We start from the raw sequence: 23,383 nt of genomic DNA, 5'->3' as shown, positions 1-23,383 counted from the left end.
TAACATATCTGAAACTTTTCCATTGACACAAAGATCCAAACAAAACTTTTCCATTGACATAAAGATAAAAAAAAAATACAACACCTGAAAATCCAAACAAACACAACCACCCAGCCACCACCTGAAAATGAAGACCCGCCTCCGAGCCACCGCCTTTGTGAGCAAGCGTTGCAGCGAGCTCCTCCGTGAGCCCCTCCGAGCCACCGCCTCTGTGAGCCAACATTGCAGCGAGCCCCTCCGCTAGCCCCTCCGAGCCACCGCCTCTAGGAGCCAGCGTTGCAGCGAGCCCCTCCGAGCCACCACCTCTGTGAGCCAGCGTTGCAGCGAGCCCCTCCACGAGCCACCGCCTCATCTGCTTGAGCAAGCCACGGATCTCGTCGACGGCGTTGCAGCGATCCCCTCCGCGAGCCACCGCCTCATCTGCTTGAGCAAGCCATGGATCTCATCGATGGCGTGAGGTTTGGGAGGGAGACAAGGATATGCATGGGTCGGCATGGGAGAAGAGGTTTGGGAGGGAGACAAAGTGATGCATGGTCGGCTGGGGAGAAGAGGGTTGGGAGGGAGGTTGAAACGTTTAGGATTAGGAGACTTTAGTTTATTTGATCAGATTTTTTTTTTTTAAATACAATATTCGGGCCCCAAATAAATAAAATTAAATTTTCTTTTCTTTTTTTAAAAAAGAAATCAGTTTTTTTTAATTTAGTTATTAAAATAAAACTTTAATTTATTCATTTATTTATCATTTTTTACTTAAAAGTTTTTAGGACACCCAAAGTGAGCCCTTAAAAGTTACTACTAATATTACACTTAAATTTTCTATTAAGGTTTTTTAGGACCCACATATGTTTTTAAGACACTTATTGCGAGTCCTAAAACTAATTTTTAAGGAAAATTGGAGGGAATTTGAAATTTTTTTAAATTTAAACTTTTAGGATACACATAAGTTTTTAGGACTCACAATGCAAGTCCTAAAAATATTCTTTTAGGACTCGTTGCGAGTCCTAAAAAGTCTAGGAGGTGTTTGTTTTAAAAAAAAAACTCAAACATTTAGGACACACAGTTTTTAGGACTCGCCAACAAATTCTTTAAGGACTCGCAACGCAAGTCCTAAAAAGTCCAGGAGGCTTTTTTAGGACTCGCATTTAGGTGAGTGTCCTAAAAATGTGTTTTTGTAGTAGTGCATCACGCCCCGAATGTGTAAGTAGATCATATCGTAAATTACCAAATCAATGAAAATACAATGCACTGATTTAATCTTAGAACACATTCTTTTGAACATATAATCACGGTGACTTGGTCACTATAATTGTAACTATCCATATATGTTTGGGATTTTATAAATGTTTATATTAGTTGAATAAACATGTAATAAAACTGGTGAGCAATGCAATTGAATAAACAAAATGAAATTTACTTCTTTTATTGATAATAAAAAAAGTGTTACATGAGAAATATGGGTTTATTAAGGGCATAAATTTAGTTCATTATCTACTAGGTTGTTAAATCCTCTCATATATAACTCGTTTAAACTAATAGTATAGTTACATTAACTAACTTATAATTTTCTAATATTTATATATATTATTCAACAATAACATAATCCATCATTATATATATATATATTATTCAATAATAACATAATCCATCAATTATAGAAAGTTTTCACTTTTATTAATTTCATATAAACTTTACAAATACATACTTTCAGAGAAGAACAATGCCCAACAACCTCAAACCAAGTCACGACCTTCAACTTATTATTGATATATAATATTCAACATAGTAGCAATGAAAATTTGCATTAAACTCTTTTTTATAATTAAATATCATGAATAGAGTCACAGAGGACCGGTCGATTTCATGATAGGACGTGCTTTGCACATGCCTTCTAATGGAATAGCTTTCGGCATTGTGACACCTCTGCCTTCACTCATGTTGATTTTTTCTTCACTGACCATTTCCCACTCAAAGCACTGAATCAAACACCCCAAAGCCAAGCCAATTACTCGTTGGGCCAAGCCCGATCCAGGACAAGCCCTTCTTCCCAATCCAAAAGGCATTAGCTTGTTGACTAGTCCACCACCTTCGCCCCCACCCTCGAGGTCGAACCTCTCAAGCTTAAAACTCTCAACATTGTCACCCCATATCTTGGGATCTCTGTGTATAGCCCATGCATTAACTAATAAGATTGTGCCACATGGAATGTCAAATCCTTTAATAGTGCAATCTTCTGATGAGTAGTGAGGAACGAGCAGTGGAGCTGCTGGGTAGAGTCGTAAGGTCTCGGAAATAATGCTTTGAAGGTATGGAAGTTTGGAAAGATCTTGTTCATCCATCAAATGGTGTTGTCCAACTTGATCATCAATCTCTGATTTGGCTTTTTTGAGAATGTGTGGAGGGTTAAGTAGATTGGACATTGCCCATTCTAATATCACTGATGATGTGTCAGTACCAGCTAGAAACAATACCTGAAAAATTAGAGAGCTAGAGTTATTATATCATCTACATCGGATATTATATATAGAAGTAGATAGCGGAAATTTTTAGTTATAACGGTTTTTTATTTTTTAATGTTAACTTTAACGAAATATTCTTATATTTAACAGAATATTTTTATATTTAACGGTAGTTTGTAAACACTTAAACTTAAATAAATAATTAAAAAAATTAAAATAGGATATTTTGACATATTTTATAATGATAATTATTTATAAATAATAAATAATTAAACAAATTAAAATAAGTTATTAATAAGATATTTTACAATGATAATTATTTTAAAATAATAAATAATTAAACGTGTATTGCACGTTTACTTGTATCTAGTAAATATATATATATACGGCAGCACGCAATTCGGTGTAGCCACTTTTTTGGATGCATCAGTGTAGTCAGAAGGGTATTTCGACACCTAAATAATATTTTTTTTCAATTTTTTTTATGATGGTGTACATTGTAGCCATTTAAGATGTAAATTTTCAAAAAATTTCCAATAGTTTACAGTACCGAAAACAATGTTCAAACAGTTGAATTTTACTTGCGCAAGAAATTCTGAATTATTGCACGCGTGTCTATGTTTTTGTATTGAACATTGTTTTCGACATTGTAAAGTATTCATAATTTCTTAAAAATTTACATAAATACCTTAAATAATAACAATGTATACCGTCGTAAATTTTTTTTAAAATAAATTATTTAAGTACCAAAATAGTCAAATAGCTGCACAAAAGGTGTCATGCATATAGATATATATATATATAATATAGATGTGTATACTTTTTAGTCAATAATAGGTTTTATATTATATTGAGGCATGAGAATATATCTTGACCGAATTGCGCCGGCAAAAACCTTGTTTCTTGTAGTGTCTGCGAAATATAGGAACGGGGTCGATTTGTTCTTAAGGTTTTGTTCAGAAAATGTGAAAGACCCAAATTTTACTTATTGTCCATGTCTTAAGTGTGGAAATGTTAAAAAGATGGATCTTAAAAAGATTAAAGAACACTTATATTTCAATGGGATGGACAAGAGTTACACAATTTGGTATTACCATGGGGAGATAGCTCCGATTGCTCCAGCTTTGCCAAGTAGACTAAAAGGAGTGAGAAGGAATATAGTAGAGGAGAACTGGGATCCATTAGATGAAATGATTGACGACGCACATTATGGATCAGGAATAGACCCAAATAAGTTTGAGACACTCCTTAATGATGCCGAGAAACCAATTTACCCTGATACTCTACGCATTAAGCAACCTCAGGTAAGTAACTTCAGCATAAATTTTTGAACATTTATAATAATTAAGTAGAATAATATGTATGCATTTTTTAATAAGTTTCAATTTAATAATGAATTACTCATACTTTTAAATAATTAGTGTCCACACCAACCGGACAATGTGGCATGTGGATACTACTTAATGAGGATGTTGAAGGATTTGATTGAACATGTGACTCCCGGACATTACTTGAGAACGGTACTATTAATTAAAATTTACAAATTATTTTTGAAACTATAAATGTAATCAAATAATTAATTAATATATTTTACTTTATATTTTTTGCAGCTAACAAGCACATCATATATAGAGGCACAAATTAATGAGTTGCGACAAGAATGTGCGACATATATGTTGCCAATAATCCAAAGTTACCGACATCGTTGATAGGTTTTTTTTTTTTACCTCTTTCTTCATACACAATACAATATTTGTTCATTTTGAATATGTCTAACAAATATTGTATTTCTTGTATATCTCTAACAAATATATTGTGTTTCTTGTATATGTCTAACAAATATTGTGTACTTTCAATTTAATTGATTATTAAATCAATTTAAATTTAAATTAAAATCATTTCAATTTAAATTAAAATAATTGCAATTTAATTAATTATTAAATCAAATTAAAATAATATTAATTATAAATTTATTTAATTTATTTTTTTTAAATGTGTGAGATTTTCAATGTCTCCCTGAGGTGATTCACTTCCCACGTCTCCGATTGGGAGAGGTTGAAAGTCAACATTTGTTTGACTTTCAACCTCTCCCAATGGGAGAGGAGGGAAGTCTCTCACCTCTCCTATTGGGAGACGTGAGATATACACATACAATGACCCTAGCAACAACGTCTCCCCAATTGGGAGACATTGTAGACTTTCAATGTCTCCCAAATAAAGCCATAAAACTCTTATTTTCTTGTAGTGATCTTACTTAATTATATCAAAATTATCACAAAAAATAACACAATAATCTGATCATTACATCCCTAGTACAGTCCACAAACTCAAAGACTCAAATAAAAGACATATTATAATACAAAATGTGACAACATTACATGAACACTTTATTACTTCTCTAATTGGCCAATTAACTATCAATATGCGAACCTGAGATAACTGAGTTCATAATGGGTCGAGCTTTGCACATAGCTTCCAATGGCACAGCTTTGGGCATTGTAGTAAACTTACCTTCAATCATATCAACTTTTTCCTCACCAATTCTTTCCCACTCAAAACACTGAATTAAAGACCCTAAAGTCAAGCCCACCACACGATGAGCTAAGCCATTTCCAGGACAAGCTCTTCTTCCTAATCCAAATGACATTAAGTGCTTGTTACAGTCACTGCTCTCAAATCTTTCTGGCTTAAAGCTCTTTGGATCATCCCACTGCTTGGGGTCTCTATGTATGGCCCACACATTAACCAACACCATTGTATCACGTGGAATATCGTATCCCTCGACAGTGCAATCTTCTGATGAAAAGTGAGGTAAGAGCATTGGAGCAGCTGGGAACAGGCGTAGGGTTTCCGAGATGATGTTGTGAAGGTACGGTAGTTTGGAAAGATCTTGTTCCTCTATCAATTGTTGTTCACCAATTTGTTCGTCGATTTCAGCTTTTGCCTTTTTCAAGATTTCAGGATGGTTAAGCAGATTCGATAGTGCCCATTCTAATGTCCCTGATGATGTGTCTGTCCCAGCTGATAATAGGATCTGAAATAGGAAAAAGAAATATTTTTATATGATAGTGTACATATTAGTTATAGCAGACATTCCATTATAAATTATTCATATTTTTTTATGGAATGTGTACTATATCTACAATCTACAATGTTATATAAAAAAATTTGAAATATAATTTTTCTATGCATAAAAAAAAATCCCTACACTATAATAATATAAGTGTTTTATGACTTTATTTGGCAAATATTAAAGTCTACAATAACTCTCACTGAGAGACACATTGTAGGTGGAGACATTGTAAATGAACATCCCACATCTCCCAATAGGAGAGGTGAGAGACATCTCACGTCTTCCAATGGAAGAGGTGAGAGATATCTCACGTCTCTCAACAGTTAAAGTTGAAAGATGTCAAAAACATAGACTTTCAATATCTCTCACTCGAAGTCGTGGGATGTCATGGACTTCCAACATATCCCATCGTCCAGACCTCAAATTTTCAACTTCTTACTTCATTTTAATGTTTTACAATTTTAGCAATTAATGAAAATTTTCAAGGTTTCTAAAAACAGCACATTTAAAATACTCCAAATTTTTAATAATTCATTAAATGTAGTGCTACCAAAAAAATTTCACATATAAATATTTATATAACTCACCACTATGAAGCCTTTGATGATTTCATCGGTATAGTATTCAGGATCAGTCTTCTGCAAAGCAAGCAAGTGGTCGATCATGGTAGTGTCTGATTTCATACTCCGACGCTCATCGACGAGCCGTTGTAAGAACACATCCATTTTCTTAGCAGCCCTTTTCGCCTTCATCTCATGGCCCTTTCCCAACCATTTCAAGGCAGACGGCAAGAACTCGGTGGGGTTGGCCACACCGCCACTGGGGATCGCCTCGTCCCTAATCTGCCTGAACAGCTTGGCTTCCTCTTGGTCAGCCACGTCGTCGCCGTAAAACCGTTTCCCGGCCACCATTCTCATTATGATGTTGAAAGCCAAATTCGAGAACAACGTCTTCATCTCCACCTTGGCGAAATCAAACTTGTTATGATCGGATCCACGGAGCGAATTCCGAGCGAGAGTAGAAAGCAATCGCTTGATCTCGTCCCTACGCGTGTCCAGGCATGACTTGAGCCGGCTCGCCGAGAAGATCTCGATGGAGCCGATGCGGCGGAGGTTGCGCCAGTGGTCGCCGTAGGAGGCTGTTATCATTGTGGTGTAGTTATAGCCGAGGTACTTCCCAACCAAAGAACGTCCACGGTTGGCGAGAACGACGTCGTTTTTGGTGAAGCATTCTTCGGCGGCTGAATGTGATGATACGACGATAACGCGGTTGGGACCGAACCAGAGGGAGAAAACGGTGCCGTATTTTGCTGCGAGCTGGCGGAAACACCTGTGGACCGGTAGTTTTATGAGATGGAGGTGGCCGAAGAGTGGGAGAGAAGGTGGGGTTGGTGGGAGGTTTTTGTATTGTCGTTTTTGGGTTTGGAAGAAGAGCTTTGACACTAAAACGACGATGGTGAGGGCGAGAGCTGTGTAGAGTAGTACTGGCTCTTCCATTTTCTGTGGCTATGGAGACTGAGTAGTTGAACTGATTCAATGCTATGAAGTTTTAGATAGTAATTGATTTTGAGTTATATAAATATATATATATATATATATAGGAAAAGTGTCGGTACAATTTAATTTCAAATATTGCATATTTAATAAATATTATGAGTTATCGTTAACAAATTATAAGGTAATATCTTATATGTTATTAGGCACCTTAATCAAGATTCTTTATTTATTTATTGTGTCCTATAATGTGTCCAACTAATATAATACTGACACCTCACTTAATTTTTCTTTCATTAAAAAACTGTTAACTTCCTTAATAATATAAAATAGGGGTGAGCATCTAAACCGACAAACCGCGGTGACCGACCGCACCGCACTATACTACACCGCAAACCGCGGTGTCAAAAGTGTAATGGTTCGGTATGGTTTGTATTTTAGCTAAACCGCGCGGTGCGGTGCGGTGCGCGGTTTGGCGGTGTGAAATTTTGGTTTGCACCGCACCGCACCGCATACTTACAAATATATTAAAAAAAAAAAAATTTACATATATACCATTTTTTATAGTTACCCAATATGGGAGACTTGTATATTTTTTTTGTGTTTCACTGAACTTAATTGATAACTTGTGATGTTGTTTAGAACTTATTAAGGATTTGTTATGAACTAAGGATTTAGTATTTTTTTAAAAATTTAAATTTTGTTATGGCATATTTTTTAACACAAACCGTGGAAAACCGTCCAAACCACACCGCAAAAAATAGTTTGGTTTGGTCGGTTTGGTGCAACCAAATCACACCGCATGGTGTGTTCTAGTTACTAAACCGCACTTGTGGCGTGGTGTATTAAAAAGTGTTCAAACCGCCCAAACCACACCGTGCACACCCCTAATATAAAATGTCAAAATTTTATTGATCGAACACAATACGAAATAGGATAATTGTAGCAAATAATATGTCAAGGTCACTCGTATATGTATATATATAGGGTGAATATGACTTTTAATTACCAACTTTCAGAATTAAATCATGCATATTTTACCATAACTAAAATTAAATCATCCATATTTTATTTCACAATTACTAAAATATCGTAACATATTTTTGATTCAGGAAACATCGATTTTATAGAATTTAATAATTAAATAAATAAATGTGATTAAAGTTCTAATTAAGATTGTTTCACCCAATTTTATTGTAAAATATATTTATTATCATTTTTTTAAAATTTCTTTTCTGGGAAAAAAATTCAAATTGCACTTAATATATATAATGTCATGAGTATTTTGTGCAAAAATATATATATAATTGACTGTACGGGTATGCTTACGTCAGGGAATGCGTAAGCACTAATTTGTCCTAATTTCAGATTGTACAGCTTTTCTTTTTTTACCACTTTTTCGGATTTATGCCATTTAATTTAACTTTTTATTGTAAGGGTTTGTCGTTTTGTGGTAAATTTGAAAGAAAAAAAAAACAAAGAAAAGTTCCAATGTCACTTTCCTAATATATATGAAATTTCGTTGATCTATGGAAAAAAAAGTCCAACCCTGATGAAGAGCTTTCAATTCAAATGGATGGTATCAAATTAATACTAGAATAATTAAAACTATATAATATTGTAATAATATTTAGATATCAAATATTGTGATAAAAAAATATAAACAAGAGCATATAAATGAAAGTCTATTAACACTACTCAATAAATATAGCTAGATGAATTTCGTATTAGTATTTTCTTAACTCTTTGTTTCACTTTTTTTGTGTGTATTTAAGATTTAAAATAAGGTTTAAAAAGTCATTATTGTTGATATTAAAATTGTCGGAACATGTAATTTCAACCCAAAATTCTATAATAACGTAACTTACACTAAAATAGTGCAATTTTCACATTATATTTGTCATCTATATATATAGCTTATTATGGAGAGGTTTGAAATAATATAATTTAACTAGAATTAATTTTAATTAGGGAGTGTCTGTGCTAGAGTAGTCATTTTACCTTATCGGTACATCACACTTCTTGTATGGGCTATGGGCATGTGGAGGCATTTTCTCTCTAGTTTTTTTTCACGAAGCGGTATTCATTTTATAGCCTATAAATTTTCAAGAAATATTGAATGATTTACAGTACCTAAAATATAGTTAAAATAGTTTATTACACGCATGTTTATTTTTTTTATACTCATGTAAAAATAGATGTTTGTTTGAAATATGTTTCCGGCAATATAAATTCTTTGAAAAACCAGAATAAAAATATTCTCACATAAAAAGTGTGATGTACCAATAAAATAAAAAGAACTATCTTACCACATTAATTTTATAATAAATATAAGGGTTTATACATTTTTGGACTTTGTGTTTTGTCTCATTACCTGTTTGGACTCTGTGTTTTGAAAAATTACTTTTTGGACCACATGTTTTGTAAAATAGTTAAAACAGAACTCTAAACTCAATTTTGATGAAGAAAAAATTGAATATAACAACACAGTTTTTAAGCAGAATGATTTTATTTTTGTTCTGAATTGTTAGTTTCAGCTTGTGATTTTGTTGTGGATAGTTAGAATTAATGGAAGTTTTGGTTGGGGTTTAACTTGGGTTTTGATAAGGGTGTGATACAGATCAAGTTTAGGGGTTGTATTGGATGTTTGGGTGGTGTTTTGGCTTGGTTTGAAAGTTTGGTTCCAAGGAAAATCGCAAAAGAGGAAAAACCAGAGTATTGGCTGAACTGTAGGTTGGGCCAGGGCATGGCCAAGGAGGGCCGCGGCTCTTGAGGGGTGCTGAAGGAGGCCGCCTCTGTTTGAGGGGCAGGTCGCGGCATGGCCAGGGAGGGCCGCGGCCCTTAGTGACATTTTGGCCAGAAATGAGTTTTTGGCTTGGGGATTCTAGCCTTAGGTCTCGAGATCGATCTTACTACCCGAATTAGTAGGACTCGATGTTTCGGAGGCTAGGTTTTGGTTTGGGAACCCTTGTTATTCATTTTATTGATGGAATCCCATAATTGGTTATGACCAGGTAACCGCTAAGGGACCAAAAGGTTGATCGTTCTCAGGAGTCGTTCTTATTATATTTCTCGATCGAACCCGAGGTAAGAAAACTACACCCTGTGTATATATGACATGCGTGATTATTATTGAGGCATGTTGATTGATAAATGTGGGCATGGATTGCATATTAAATGCTAGTGAATGTTGTTTACTTGTATATGGTACTAACTAGTCAGGGACACTGACCTAAGAGTCAGAAACGGCATAAGCGTCCTGAACGCAAGGCCGAATGAATATTAGATCTAATCGATATCAGCGTTGAATGGCTCTAAGGCATTAACGTTGGACCGACCCTAAGGTCGATGAACTTATAAGCGCTTGGCTAGTCTACGACTAGTTACTCAGAGCCAGGGCCTAAGGACCAGGTGACCGTTTGTCACATGGCTAGGGAACGATGTTCCAGGGTTATGACTCTATGGTCATGAGAAGGGTTATGTTGGTGACTAGTCACCATGCACCTATCCTGTTTAAGCTAATAAAAGGTTCACTTATCTGTTAAGCCCCGGTGACCCTATCGTCACAAGGCTAAATGGAGCTATACCCAACTTAGTGACTTTTGTGACTGTCACCTATTTGTTTGGACTGATAGTTCTGAATGATTATTATGATCATTGTTGACATTATATCATGCTTTATTGTGTTTTCTTGCTGGACCTTGGCTCTCATGGGTGCTATGTGGTGCAGGTAAAGGGAAAGAAAAGCTCACCCAACCTTGAGTGGAGAGCTTAGGTGGTGATGTGTACATATGCGGCTGCTTGACCACCACGGCCAAGGAGTTCTCAAAGGAACTAGGGGGTTTACCTTATTTCTACCACTTAGGTCAATGGGTTTGTAATTTTAAAACAGTAATGACAATTTTGAGTTGTAAATAACTTGTAAATGTTCTTGTGGGTCCATGAACAGTTTTATGTATTTAATAAATATATGATTTCCTTTTTATTGATTTTTCACCTTAGCCTGTTAATAACACTTAGAACACGTTTTTAACCAAAGGACTCGGGTAGCGGGTCAAATTTCCAGTTCACCATAACTGTTCTGGGGTAACCAGGGCGTTACAGTGCAGGTCTGAACCAACGACGTACAATCCCGAGGTGGCCTTTTCTGCAGGGGAAACGTGGGGACTACTCCCACGCTTCCTGTGAGGAAGTCAGGGTCACGGATGCTTTATCCTGCCAACCTTGGAGAACCGACCCAGGTTCGTTTACCCATGTCCCTCTCCATTTTTCGAGGTCCCGTACCATTTACCATGGGCCCGGACCATTTACCAGGAGCCCGGACTGTTTACCAGGCTTCGGGATCTCCCACGTTGATCCCGACTGTTATCCGGAAGCCAAACATACCACTTCCCGGATGAACGTCCCGGACAATACTCCCCAGAATCGGGCCGTCGATATCTATTATACTTCTTGCCAAACGGGCCAGGGCTGGGCCCAGACTCATTTGGCCAACCCGTGGGCCTGAAACGCGGATCCGGGCGCCTGACATGAAACAGGGATAACAGAACCAAATGTTAAATTACTAAAACATTCTTGTAACAATTTACCCACAATTTACATAATAGGGTTTATTAAAAATTCTAATTCAAAGAGTTTAGCTCATAATTAAAATCAAGAAAACAACAACAAAGTTTCAATCACAATACAAATATAAAGATTCAAAATGCAAATAAGAAAAGGGTAGAAGAAATCAAGCTCAAAAATGGTGTCCCAAGTGGTCCTTCTTCCTTCTTGTCCTTCTCCTTGATGCTATATTTTCTTCTCCATCGTTTTCTCTTCTTTTTCTTCATTTTTTGGTGTGTTTTTTCTAATGGCTGCTCTCCTCCCATTTTGGTGGATAGGTTCTCTTTAGTTATAAAGCTAGGTCACCCAAAATTAGATGAGAAATGACCAAATTGACACTTCTATGCTTCATCCCCTTTTAGAAAATGCTTCAAAAACTTATTAATGGCTCATTTCTTGGCCACCTCAACAACTGCTCCAGCTCACTTAATGACTTGCCAACTGGGATTCTCTTTGTTATAGCAAACTTAGAATTTCAGTATTCAAAGTATTCTTTAGATAACCTTCAATTTCATTTTCTATTGAACACATATTTATCTACACTACCATTGTTTTGCACTACCTTCAGCTCTCAATAACTAAAACTAACCAACAACACAATAGAAAAGAAATTGACTCAAAATAACTACATTTAACACACACCACTCTTATATATTCCCAAATTATAAGCTTAAAAGTATAAGAAATAACTTTTTATTCAATAATTATCAATGGCTACTCAGCACAAATAAGGCACAGGGTAGGTTACAGGAACAGCCGAGCAAATATGAGTATGTTAATTATTTTTATATAACATATTTGAGTTTTTTTTTTTACTTTCTTCATTTACATTTCCTCATGATAATCTTCATTTTATGGTAGGAAAAGTTACGTGTCATCTGCGAGATGAAGTAGACACAGTCTTCTGAGAGTTCGTCAGCCCCATCAACTGTGCTTAAAGATGTAAACTTGGCTCTAGTGGAATTGGTCTTCGGAAAGCATCGTGGCCACCAAACGGGATACGGTCGTCTACTTAGCACAAGGATGCTATAGTACATCCACCTCCGCACACTATTGTTCCTCCACTGTAGAGTCCAAGAACTTTACTTAGCTAGTTAGATAGTAGTATCATAGTATTTATAGTATTATATTTATAACTGTGGATTTTTGGTTCAGACCGGGAATTATTTGGACACTCATAGTAGTACCTGTAGATTTTCTAAGTTTAACCTATAGTTTAAGAATATTAATGTTAACCTAAGGTTTGATTAATATGGCTGATATTAAGGATAATATTTATTATATTATAAGGTTTAGATAAGAACCAATAGGATTTTAAGCACATGTTATGTATGGGTGATTAAGGATTAAGTATTTTGAGGATTAAATTTAATAAGGGTAAAGTTTGAATGCTCTAAGGTCAGTCAACAGCTTTGAATACGTTTAAGGGCTTAGTCAAGGCTGTTTACTCAATTTGAATTAAGCTAAAAATGTGTAATTTCGTGTTTAAATAATCAGCGAATGCCGATATATCGCAGCTATAGGGGGCGATATATCGCAGCACCTAGATACGGAAAACACGAAACGATGCACGTTTGCCTCGGGCATAATGGTCCAGGCGATATATCGCCTATAGGGGGCGATATATCGCCTCCTTCAGCTTATTTTGAAAGTTTTTGAATTTTTTTTCCATTCAGCCATTCATCCTTTTGATAAGTTCAGCACCTTTTTGAACGAGTCTTCAGCCTCTGCTGAACGATTATTCAAATTATTTTCACCTAAAAAGCCATTATTTTTATTCAAGTTAAATTAAGATCCTTTCACTCCTAAACTCTATAAATAGGACCTAGTACCCAGCCATTATTCACCTTTTACTCTAAGTTCAGAGGCTGCAAGTTGCTAGGTGAGTGTGAGAGTGTAAACACTTGGGTGGGGAAATCATAAGCTTGATCATCATAAGCTTATCAAACACTTGGGGAAGTAAGGTTTCATAGTATTTCGGTTCGAGGTTTAGATTGGTCTACAAGTCTTCAAGGTATTTCTACACCTTAGTTCATTGGTATTATTTTATTTTAAGTTCTCATAGTCTTCTACTCAGCCTCTAACCTTAATCTTTATTTTGGTTAGGAAATCTAAGTTCTTGAGCAAAAAGGTTTTGGTAAGTATTTTTCTCAATGGTTTAGTCCTTCCATTCCTTTCATTTTTCTTCTTCACTATACTCACTCTTTTTCAAATGGTTCTTAGGAGTGTTCCAAAGTCCCACCTCTGTCCTCTTATCCCGGTAATTTTGGTAAGGAAAATAGGATAGAAATTCATATGTTATATGTTTTATATGTTATCTTATGTTTCTTATGTTATGATAAGTGTTATGATATGTATGTTTGTAGGCTTGGGCATATGACCCATATGACTAACAAGACCCCAAATAGATTATGGGCATATGACCTGCTTAGCTAGTAGGGCCCCACTAATCTCATGGGCATATGACTTGTTTAGTCTATGGAACCCCAAGTAATAATAGCCATTATAGTATGTGTATGATATAAGTGTAATGTATGTTATGTTATGTTTTTATGTTTCTTATGAAATTTATGTATATGAACTATGTGGTAGATTTTCCTTGCTGGGCATTAGGCTCATTCCTTTTTGTTTATATGTGCAGGAAAATAGCTATAGTGGCGGTGAGGTTCGTGGATGTTTGGGGGATGTGTATCGGTGATGAATGGATTCAAGGAGTCGAGAGTTCGATTTTCGAGGATGTAGTCTTGTTTTTTTATGGTTTTACATGTATTTTCCGCACTTGTTATGTAACTCCTTTTTATTTTAAATTATGTTTTGTTTTTAAAGACAATGGGATCCCATATCCTACTTGACAATTTATGTAAGTAACTCTTATTTTTACAAGTTTCCTAATAAAGTTATGATATTTTCACAATGTAAGTTTTATTAATGATTAGTATGTTTAGTTTTCGTTAATGGTCCAAAAGTCTAGAGTAGTTGGGTCATTACATCCACCTCCGTCTAATGCTGAGGGGATACATTAGATGATGGAACACATTCGACTATTGAATGGAGCACATTAAGACCTCCTGTATCTGATAACTCTATAAAAATAGAGATATTTTAGCTCTTTTTGTGCATTAATTTAGTTTTGTTCTCAAGAATTTTAGTTTAATTAAGATAGTTTTATTTAGTTTTGAATAAATATTAATTTTAATATTTTTAGATAATTTTTGTTCAGTTTCTAATTAAATAATTAATCTACCTCAATTATGTGTAATTTTAAAGAAAATTAAGTTGATTTAAAATTCTAATTTTTTGTGCAAGGTTTTTCAGATTGCTACAACAAATTCTGCATCATTTCGAACACAGTAGGTATTGAGGGACCAACGTTGGAAACAAGTCTAGCTAGTCATTTAATGAGCTTTTTATGCCTTATTTGGTGGTTTTTGGAAAACAAAGTCAGCTGAGATTTAAATAAAAATGGTCCCAAAAAAAGAGAGGAAGTACATGTGGAGCAAAGAGAAAAGTATGGTTTTAGAACCCTAATTTTAAAATGAAAACTCAGCCACCATTGAATAGTTTCTGCTATTTTTTCAGCAATCATTCACTACAAAAAACTTAACTTTTAGTCACAGCCATTTAGTGACAACAAAAATAATATGTGACTAAATGTATTTTTTAGTCATAATTTGTGGCAAAAAATATTTTAGTGACAACAAATATTTTATGACAATATTTAATTTTTTAATTTTATAAATTTTAGAATGCCACGATAAACTATTGAGACTAATAGTACATTTAGTGACAACTAATAAACGTTAATCACTAAAATATGTCACTAATTTATATTTAGTTATAACGATAATTTGTTGTGACCAAATAACTGATTTTTAGTCACAACTATAACTTTATCTGTGACTAAAATATCCAAAAGTAAAATAAAAAAGTATTTCTAAATTATTAATTAAAACAGTAAACATAGAATACACTTTATCTTCTTCTCTCTTTCTCGCTCTCTCTCTCTCTCTCCTTCGCTCTCTCTCACCTCCATGTTCGATCTTACTGGCTCTCAAAATCTTATTGTTGGCTGAATTCATTGCCGATCAAATCTCTTTCTGATCAAATCTCTCTTCTTTTTCAGTTACAATACAGATTTTTGTCTTCTATCTTTTGTGCTTTCCCATCAACAGAGGCTTTCGCAAGGATTACGAACAAGGACCGAAGTTGCTTCTAGATCATCTTCACTTGGCCTATTTCAACTGCTTCTAAAGGTTTGTTTTCTCTTATAACCTAATTTTTTGTCTCACCTTCAATATATTTTTGTGTTAGGTGTTCAAATTAGGGTTCATAATTTGATTTTCCAACTCTTAATTGTCAAGAGTTTACACTATTGAGTTATTATAGGATACTAGATCTCTATTACTGTTTTTCTATATCATTTTCAAGATTTTGTGTTACTATCATTATTTTTGTCCCAACTCTGATTTGTTTGTTCTATTTTGCTGTATCAATGAAGGTTGCTCTGGGACTGAATTCTCACACATTGTTCCTCAATCCATTTTTGGGTACAGGGATTGCAGGAAAAGATAGAACTGGTTCCCCTCTATCTGCAAGATAGACCTTCCATCTAGTTCTGCCTAGCTTTCCATCTAGTCAACAAATCTAGACTTAGGAACCTAAACTTTCACTATTTCTCAGTTCTCAAACGGGACACTATTATGTACTTGAGTCAATGTAATATGACTGCATTAGCATTTTTATTTTATTTTTATCATTGAGTTATCTGTTTTTACTCGTGGTACATAGCTAAAATGAAACTGGTTGCAGTGGTATGCCAAAATGCAAGCTTGGCCTTAACGATCGAGTGTTGCTAGAGGCACAAGGCAGAGCAACAAAGGGAAAAGCTATTGATTTGGAAGACATCAAATTTCATCAGTAAGCTGCGTTAACTTGTTGGTCTAATTTAATTCTAGTGTTGTCGATACAAGTGTTTTGGATTCTAAAATCGCTATTTTAAGGAGACAAGTATCTTCACTTCTCTCCTCACATCCTCTATGGCAATTGTTGTTGTCATCTGCAAAATCATCTATCATGAGAACAGAACAAAGCACTTCAATGGATTTAAGGCCCATTGACAAATAGAAAGTTAACTAATATATTACTAATTTTACTTTAACTCTCAATACTAAAATCCCAGTGACGGAGGAGAATAAGTCTTCTAGTTATAAAGACCATTGAAAGAAAATGACATTAGCAATGTAAAGATGATTACAATGTATTTGTCTGTCTTGAAGTTAGGAGGCAATGAAACAGTCATTACTATATACATCAAACAAAATCAACATATATCCACCAATTTTTTTTGTTGATATAACAATAGTTTCACAAAACTAAGCCATCCTGATCCTAAATTAATTTACAGATGCTTTTTATGAAATTGAACTATTTATAATATGATAATCATAGTGACCATGCATATGCTCTAGCAAATATAATCATAAACACTACTTTTTACTTAAGACCTCTACAACATGATATGTATATTACACAATTAAGTAGAACCACTCAATACAGAGTCTACAATGCAAAACTACCAGGAAAATGCATGCAGCAAGTACTAGGTGGAAAAAACTATATAATATTGAAATGATATTAAAGTCAAATTTTCTTCACTCAATTCTAATCAAACTTCCATAAGAATTACAAAACATGCAACTAACCAAACGAACTTGATTCACAAAAAATATGTATGAACAAAATAAAACATTAAACAAACAAACCAACAAACCTTTGATTTTGGAATAACCTTGACAGCCTCATCTTGGCCCTTCATACTCCAAAATGGTTTCCTCTAAAAAAAATAATTTTGGGATTAGTGTTTCCACTGTTCTTGTATGTGATGTTTAGCAATTGACTGATATATATTTTTGTGTTTGTATCTCTGTTTTTGTGACACATGGATCAATTTAAGAGCTTCTGTATACCAAGATAGTGAGTTTTAGAATCATTGAGCATTGTTTTTTTTTACCAAGTCTTACATATATGCACTCAACTCGTTAGAGTCTCTCAATGTAGGCATATCTCTATATTTTTACTTATTTAGGGATTGTTTTTGTGTACGTTTTTGTGCATATATGTTTTATGTATTATTAAATTAGAAATAAGAAAAAAATAAAAGAAATAAGAGTAAAAACATATATGTCAGGATCTGGTTATATACCATAATCATTTCTGCTGCATTCATTCTTTTAGAAGAACATGTGAATAAGAACAACAGAGTGCATACAAGAATCTGCTAAAATAAGATAAATATAGAAGGAGGTATGTTTGAGTGTACTGTGTCTGTGTCTTTCTTGTGTCTGTGTCTGTGTCTGTATCTTTAGGAATAAAAGAGATGTCATCATTTTAGTGTATATTTTTAGTATCATAGCTTCTGTTTGTCTATTTTACTTCCTTAAATAAATAAAGATGCCAGAAATGTTAGCTAAACTTAACTTTGAAAACTGTCATTGATAGACACATTTATATAACTTTGTATAATATTATATATTTTTGGGGCTGATACTTTTCTTTTTTGAGTAGCAGGGGCTTATATGATTTTGTCAAAGTCTTTCTCTAAATTAGTTACACTAAAAGGCATTAAGCCCCAATCTTCTAACTCAACGATACGCCAATAATTCTCAATTTCTCATTCACATTAACATGTTTGCTATTAGTTAATGTTAGTTAATAATGAGAGAACTTTAGCTTTCATTGATCTTGTGTTTATACTCAGTTGATAATGATTCATTGTTACTATTTGTATTCAGGTTTGTAAAATGTAATATGAACTATTTTGTCTCTAAGTATAACAATACTAAGATGTTGCAGGTAAAAAAGAAGGGTGATAAAGATGAGAGGAAGCTCAAGAGAAGGATGACTAATCCAATGGATTCTGTTTTTCTTTTTATTAATGGGCTTTGATGTTTGTGGATTTTAATCTTTTTTTGGTTCCCAATAAAATACATTATCTGTGATTGAACTTTCAGCTTGTTGGTTAGCTTTTCTCATCTTGTTTCTAGCTTTTCTCAACTGGTCTCATACTTGATTTGGCTGAAATACTTTAGATATTAGTGGTATAACAATATGCTTAACTTTCTTGATGCTAATGAATGTGGCTACTTGCTATTATATTCAGGTTTTTTCTCTAGTTGTGTAAAAAATTGCATTGATTGGTCATCTTTTTATCTTTTTATCCATTTTAATTAAATATATTCATGATTTTTTTTTGTAATTAAAAGACTATTAGTGACAACAACAAATTATCACTAAAAATAAATATGTTGTGGCTTAAAGAAAGTTGTCACTAAAAGTGACTTTTAGTCACAACGATATTTTTAGTGTGGCTAAAACTTTTAGCCACGGACTTTTTAGTAATAACGTGGTGATAATATTTTTTAGTGACTAAAACTTTTAGTCACAACATTTTAAACTTTTAGTCACAACTTTTTTTGTGGTTAAAAGTCAAGTTTTTTGTAGTGATTAGAGGGGAGAAACCCAAGAGATGAAGAAAAAGAAAAGGAAAAAAAAAAAAAAAAATTGCAAGGAAAAGGATAAGAAGAGAAGAAGACCACTCAACCAATTTAGCTTGTTTTTCTTTACTCTTTTTCTCTAAACATTTACACTTTTTCTTTGTATTTTTGGTTATGGACTCGAGATTATGATCACTTTTTTTATTTCCTCAGTAGTATTCGTGTATTTTTTGTTGACGATTTTCATCACTAGTCAATAACTATTTCCTTTATATAAATTTATTGTCTGGTGTATTTTTTTAGTCTGTATTTTAATAAATAAATAAGTAAAATTTGATTTTTGGACATATAATAGAAAAATAAACTTCATTAAACTAGAAAATAGCATATCCACAAAGGGATCTACTCCCCTGCATTGAAAGATAATTAAAGTGGCCCTAGCTTGAGGAACAAGACCATTACTTAACAACAAAATTAGCCTGATGATCATTACAGATCCTTGAAACCTTGGAATCAGTACTTCAAAGTATGAATAGCTAAATTGGAATCGGACCATAGGAATTTATTTTGGGAATTTTGATGCCCCATGTGTATAGATAACGAGTGAATTAATGTGTATATGAATTATTTAATTACTTAATTTAGTAAATCTAAATTTTTGGTCAAAAAAACATTAATGAATTTAACACTGCTTCTTGATCTCTCTCGTTGAAAAATTAGGTTATATGTATATAAAAGTACTGATACGAATTCTATTGAGCTTGAGTAAGATTATTTAGTGATAATTAATTAATTATGTGTATCTCTAATTGTACTCTAACTCTCTCAATTATAGTTTGCAAATTTTTTATAATTAATTTGAAGAGAATTGCTAAGGAGCACTATTGGTGCACAACACTATAAGGAGGTCGTGTATCGCTCCCACACATTTGAATTTAATAAATATTATGAGATATCGCTAACCAACCATATAGTGTCACTTCATGTGGTGTTGAGTGTCATAAAATATCAAATAACAATACTCTAATTTGAAATATCCGACTTAATATCAAAATTGTCACACAAAAAAACACAATAATCTGATCATCACATCCATTTGTACAGTGCAAGAACTCAAAGACTCAAATAAAAGACATTATAATACAAAATGTGACAACATTCCATGAGCACTTTATTACTTCTCTAATTGGCCAATTAACTATCAATATGCGAACCTAAGATAACTGAGTTCATAATGGGTCGAGCTTTGCACATAGCTTCCAGTGGCACAGCTTTGGGCATTGTAGTAAACTTACCTTCAGTCATATCGACTTTTTCCTCACCAATTCTTTCCCACTTAAAACACTGAATCAAAGACCCTAAAGTCAAGCCCACTACACGTTGAGCTAAGCCATTTCCAGGACAAGCTCTTCTTCCTAATCCAAATGACATTAAGTGCTTGTTACAGTCACTGCTCTCAAATCTTTCTGGTTTAAAGCTCTCGGCATCATCATCCCATAGCTTGGGGTCTCTGTGTATGGCCCACACATTGACCAACACCATTGTGTCACGTGGAATATCGTATCCCTCGACAGTGCAATCTTCTGATGCCAAGTGAGGTAAGAGCATTGGAGCAGCTGGGAACAGGCGTAGGGTTTCCGAGATGATGTTGTGAAGGTATGGTAGTTTGGAAAGATCTTGTTCCTCTATCAATTGTTGTTCACCAATTTGTTTGTCGATTTCAGCTTTTGCCTTTTTCAAGATTTCAGGATGGTTAAGCAGATTCGATAGTGCCCATTCTAATGTTCCCGATGATGTGTCCGTCCCAGCTGATAATAGGATCTGAAATAGGAAAAAGAAACATTTTGTATACGATGATGTACATATTAGTTATAACAGACATTTCATTATAAAGTATTCTTAATTTTTGATGGAATATGTACTATATCTACAATCTACAATGTTATATAAAAAAATTTGAGCTATAATTTTTCTATGCATAAAAAAAAAACCCTACAATACAATAATATAAGGGTTTTATGACTTTATTTGGGAGACATTAAAGTCTACAATGCCTCTCACTGAGATAGACATCGTAGGTGGAGACATTGTAAATGAACATCCCACATCTCCCAATAGAAGAGGTGAGAGACATCCCACGTCTTCCAATGAAAGAGGAGAGAGACATCTCACGTCTCTCAATCGTAAAAATTAAAAGGTGTCAAAAACATAGACTTTCAATATTTCCCACTGGAAGTCGTGGGATGTCATGGACTTCCAACGTCTCCCGCCGTCCACACCTCAAATTTTTAACTTCTTACTTTATTTTAATGTTTTACAATTTTAGTAATTAATAAAAAATTTAACTGTTTCCAAAAACAAGACATTTAAAATACTCCTAATTTTTAATAATTCATTAAATGTAGTGCTTCCAAAAAAAATTCACATATAAATATTTATATTACTCACCACTATGAAGCCTTTGATGATTTCATCGGTATAGTATTCAGGATCAGTCTTCTGCAAAGCAAGCAAGTGGTCGATCATGGTAGTGTCTGATTTCATACTCCGACGCTCATCGACGAGTCGTTGTAAGAACACATCCATTTTCTTAGCAGCCCTTTTCGCCTTCATCTCATGACCCTTTCCCAACCATTTCAAGGCAGCCGGTAAGAACTCGGTGGGGTTGGCCACACCGCCACTGGGGATCGCCTCGTCCCTAATCTGCCTGAACAGCTTGGCTTCCTCTTGGTCAGCCACGTCGTCGCCGTAAAACCGTTTCCCGGCCACCATTCTCATTATGATGTTGAAAGCCAAATTCGAGAACAACGTCTTCATCTCCACCTTGGCGAAATCAAACTGGTTATGATCGGTCCCACGGAGCGAATTCCGAGCGAGAGTAGAAAGCAATCGCTTGATCTCGTCCCTACGCGTGTCCAGGCATGACTTGAGCCGGCTCGCCGAGAAGATCTCGATGGAGCCGATGCGGCGGAGGTTGCGCCAGTGGTCGCCGTAGGAGGCTGATATCATTGTGGTGTAGTTATAGCCGAGGTACTTCCCAATCAAAGAACGTGCACGGTTGGCGAGAACGACGTCGTTTTTGGTGAAGCATTCTTCGGCGGCTGAATGTGATGATACGACGATAACGCGATTGGGACCGAACCAGAGGGAGAAAACGGTGCCGTATTTTGCTGCGAGCTGGCGGAAACACCTGTGGACCGGTAGTTTTATGAGATGGAGGTGGCCGAAGAGTGGGAGAGAAGGTGGGGTTGGTGGGAGGTTTTTGTATTGTCGTTTTTGGGTTTGGAAGAAGAGTTTTAGTACCAAAACGACAATGGTGAGGGCGAGAGTTGTGTAGAGTAGTACTGGCTCTTCCATTTTCTGTGGCTATGGAGACCGAGTAGTTGAACTGTATGCTATGAAGTTTTAGATAGTAATCGATTTTGAGATATGTTATTGTGAATTGGATATATATATATATCACAATTTTTTTTTTTTTTTTTTGAGGTGGCTCTTTTAAGATCTGTTAGTAGGGTTTTTAGTGTACACTTGACCCGTGAATAGTTTTCGGCGCGACTTTTTTTTATGACCATGTATATTGTAGCTATTTAAAGCATTTGCAAATTTTCAGAAAATTCCGAATAGTTAACAGTATCGAAAATTATGTTCAAACATGTTGTTTTCTATGCGCATAAAAAAAATTAGTCACACACGCAACATCATCATGTTTGAACTTAGTTTTTGGTATTGTAAACTATTAGAAATTTTCTGAAAATTTACAAGATGCTCTAAATAGCTATAATGTACAATGATAATTATTTAATAATAATAAAATCATCCGTTTTACAACTTAAATAAAATTTAATTAAACTTTAAATTAAATCATGCATATTTTATTTCACAATTACTAAAATACCATAAAATATTTTTGATTCAGGAAACATCGATTTTATAGAATTTCATAATTAAATAAATAAAGGTGATTAAAGTTCTAATTAAGATTGTTTCACCCAATTTTGCTGTAAAATATATTTGTTATCATTTTTTTAAAATTTCTTTTCTGGGAAAGAAATTCAAATTGCACTTAATATATATATAATGTCATGAGTATTTTGTCCAAAAATATATATATAATTGACTGCACGGGTATGCTTACGTCAGGGTGTGCGTAAGCACTAATTTGTCCTAATTTCTCACGTGTCATACACTGATCAAAATTACCACTTTTTCGGAATTATACATTCGATCACCATTGTATGAATTCAAATTTACTGAAATACCATC

At 34.4% G+C, this 23,383-nt stretch overlaps 3 protein-coding genes and 1 long non-coding RNA gene across 4 annotated transcripts; 1 reads left to right on the top strand and 3 right to left on the bottom strand.

Annotated features, from left to right (window-relative positions):
* Positions 1-1,726: 1,726 nt before the first annotated feature.
* LOC133781815 (isoflavone 3'-hydroxylase-like) lies at positions 1,727-2,495 on the bottom strand (the record flags this gene model as incomplete). Its single annotated transcript, XM_062220901.1, has 1 exon — positions 1,727-2,495. A coding segment is annotated over one exon (657 nt), but the record flags the coding sequence as incomplete, so codon positions are not given.
* A 2,296-nt stretch (positions 2,496-4,791) lies between these two features.
* LOC133812801 (cytochrome P450 81Q32-like) lies at positions 4,792-7,096 on the bottom strand. The gene is made up of 2 exons (XM_062246620.1): positions 6,117-7,096; positions 4,792-5,490 (listed from the first exon to the last, which is right to left on the bottom strand). The coding sequence occupies exons 1-2, from the start codon at positions 7,023-7,025 to the stop codon at positions 4,867-4,869; spliced, it is 1,533 nt and encodes a 510-aa protein (XP_062102604.1). The 5' UTR covers positions 7,026-7,096; the 3' UTR covers positions 4,792-4,866.
* Positions 7,097-16,128: 9,032 nt separating this feature from the next.
* On the top strand, positions 16,129-18,779 carry LOC133782245 (uncharacterized). The gene is made up of 2 exons (XR_009870410.1): positions 16,129-16,544; positions 18,480-18,779. It is a non-coding gene; the product is annotated as an uncharacterized LOC133782245 (long non-coding RNA).
* A 1,365-nt stretch (positions 18,780-20,144) lies between these two features.
* Positions 20,145-22,538, bottom strand: LOC133812800 (cytochrome P450 81Q32-like). Its single transcript, XM_062246619.1, has 2 exons — positions 21,569-22,538; positions 20,145-20,941 (listed from the first exon to the last, which is right to left on the bottom strand). The coding sequence occupies exons 1-2, from the start codon at positions 22,475-22,477 to the stop codon at positions 20,315-20,317; spliced, it is 1,536 nt and encodes a 511-aa protein (XP_062102603.1). The 5' UTR covers positions 22,478-22,538; the 3' UTR covers positions 20,145-20,314.
* Between the last annotated feature and the right edge of the window lie 845 nt (positions 22,539-23,383).

This window comes from Humulus lupulus, chromosome 1 (genome assembly GCF_963169125.1).
Source record: "Humulus lupulus chromosome 1, drHumLupu1.1, whole genome shotgun sequence".
Lineage (NCBI taxonomy): Eukaryota > Viridiplantae > Streptophyta > Magnoliopsida > Rosales > Cannabaceae > Humulus > Humulus lupulus.
This window is presented reverse-complemented; position numbering and strand designations above follow the sequence as displayed.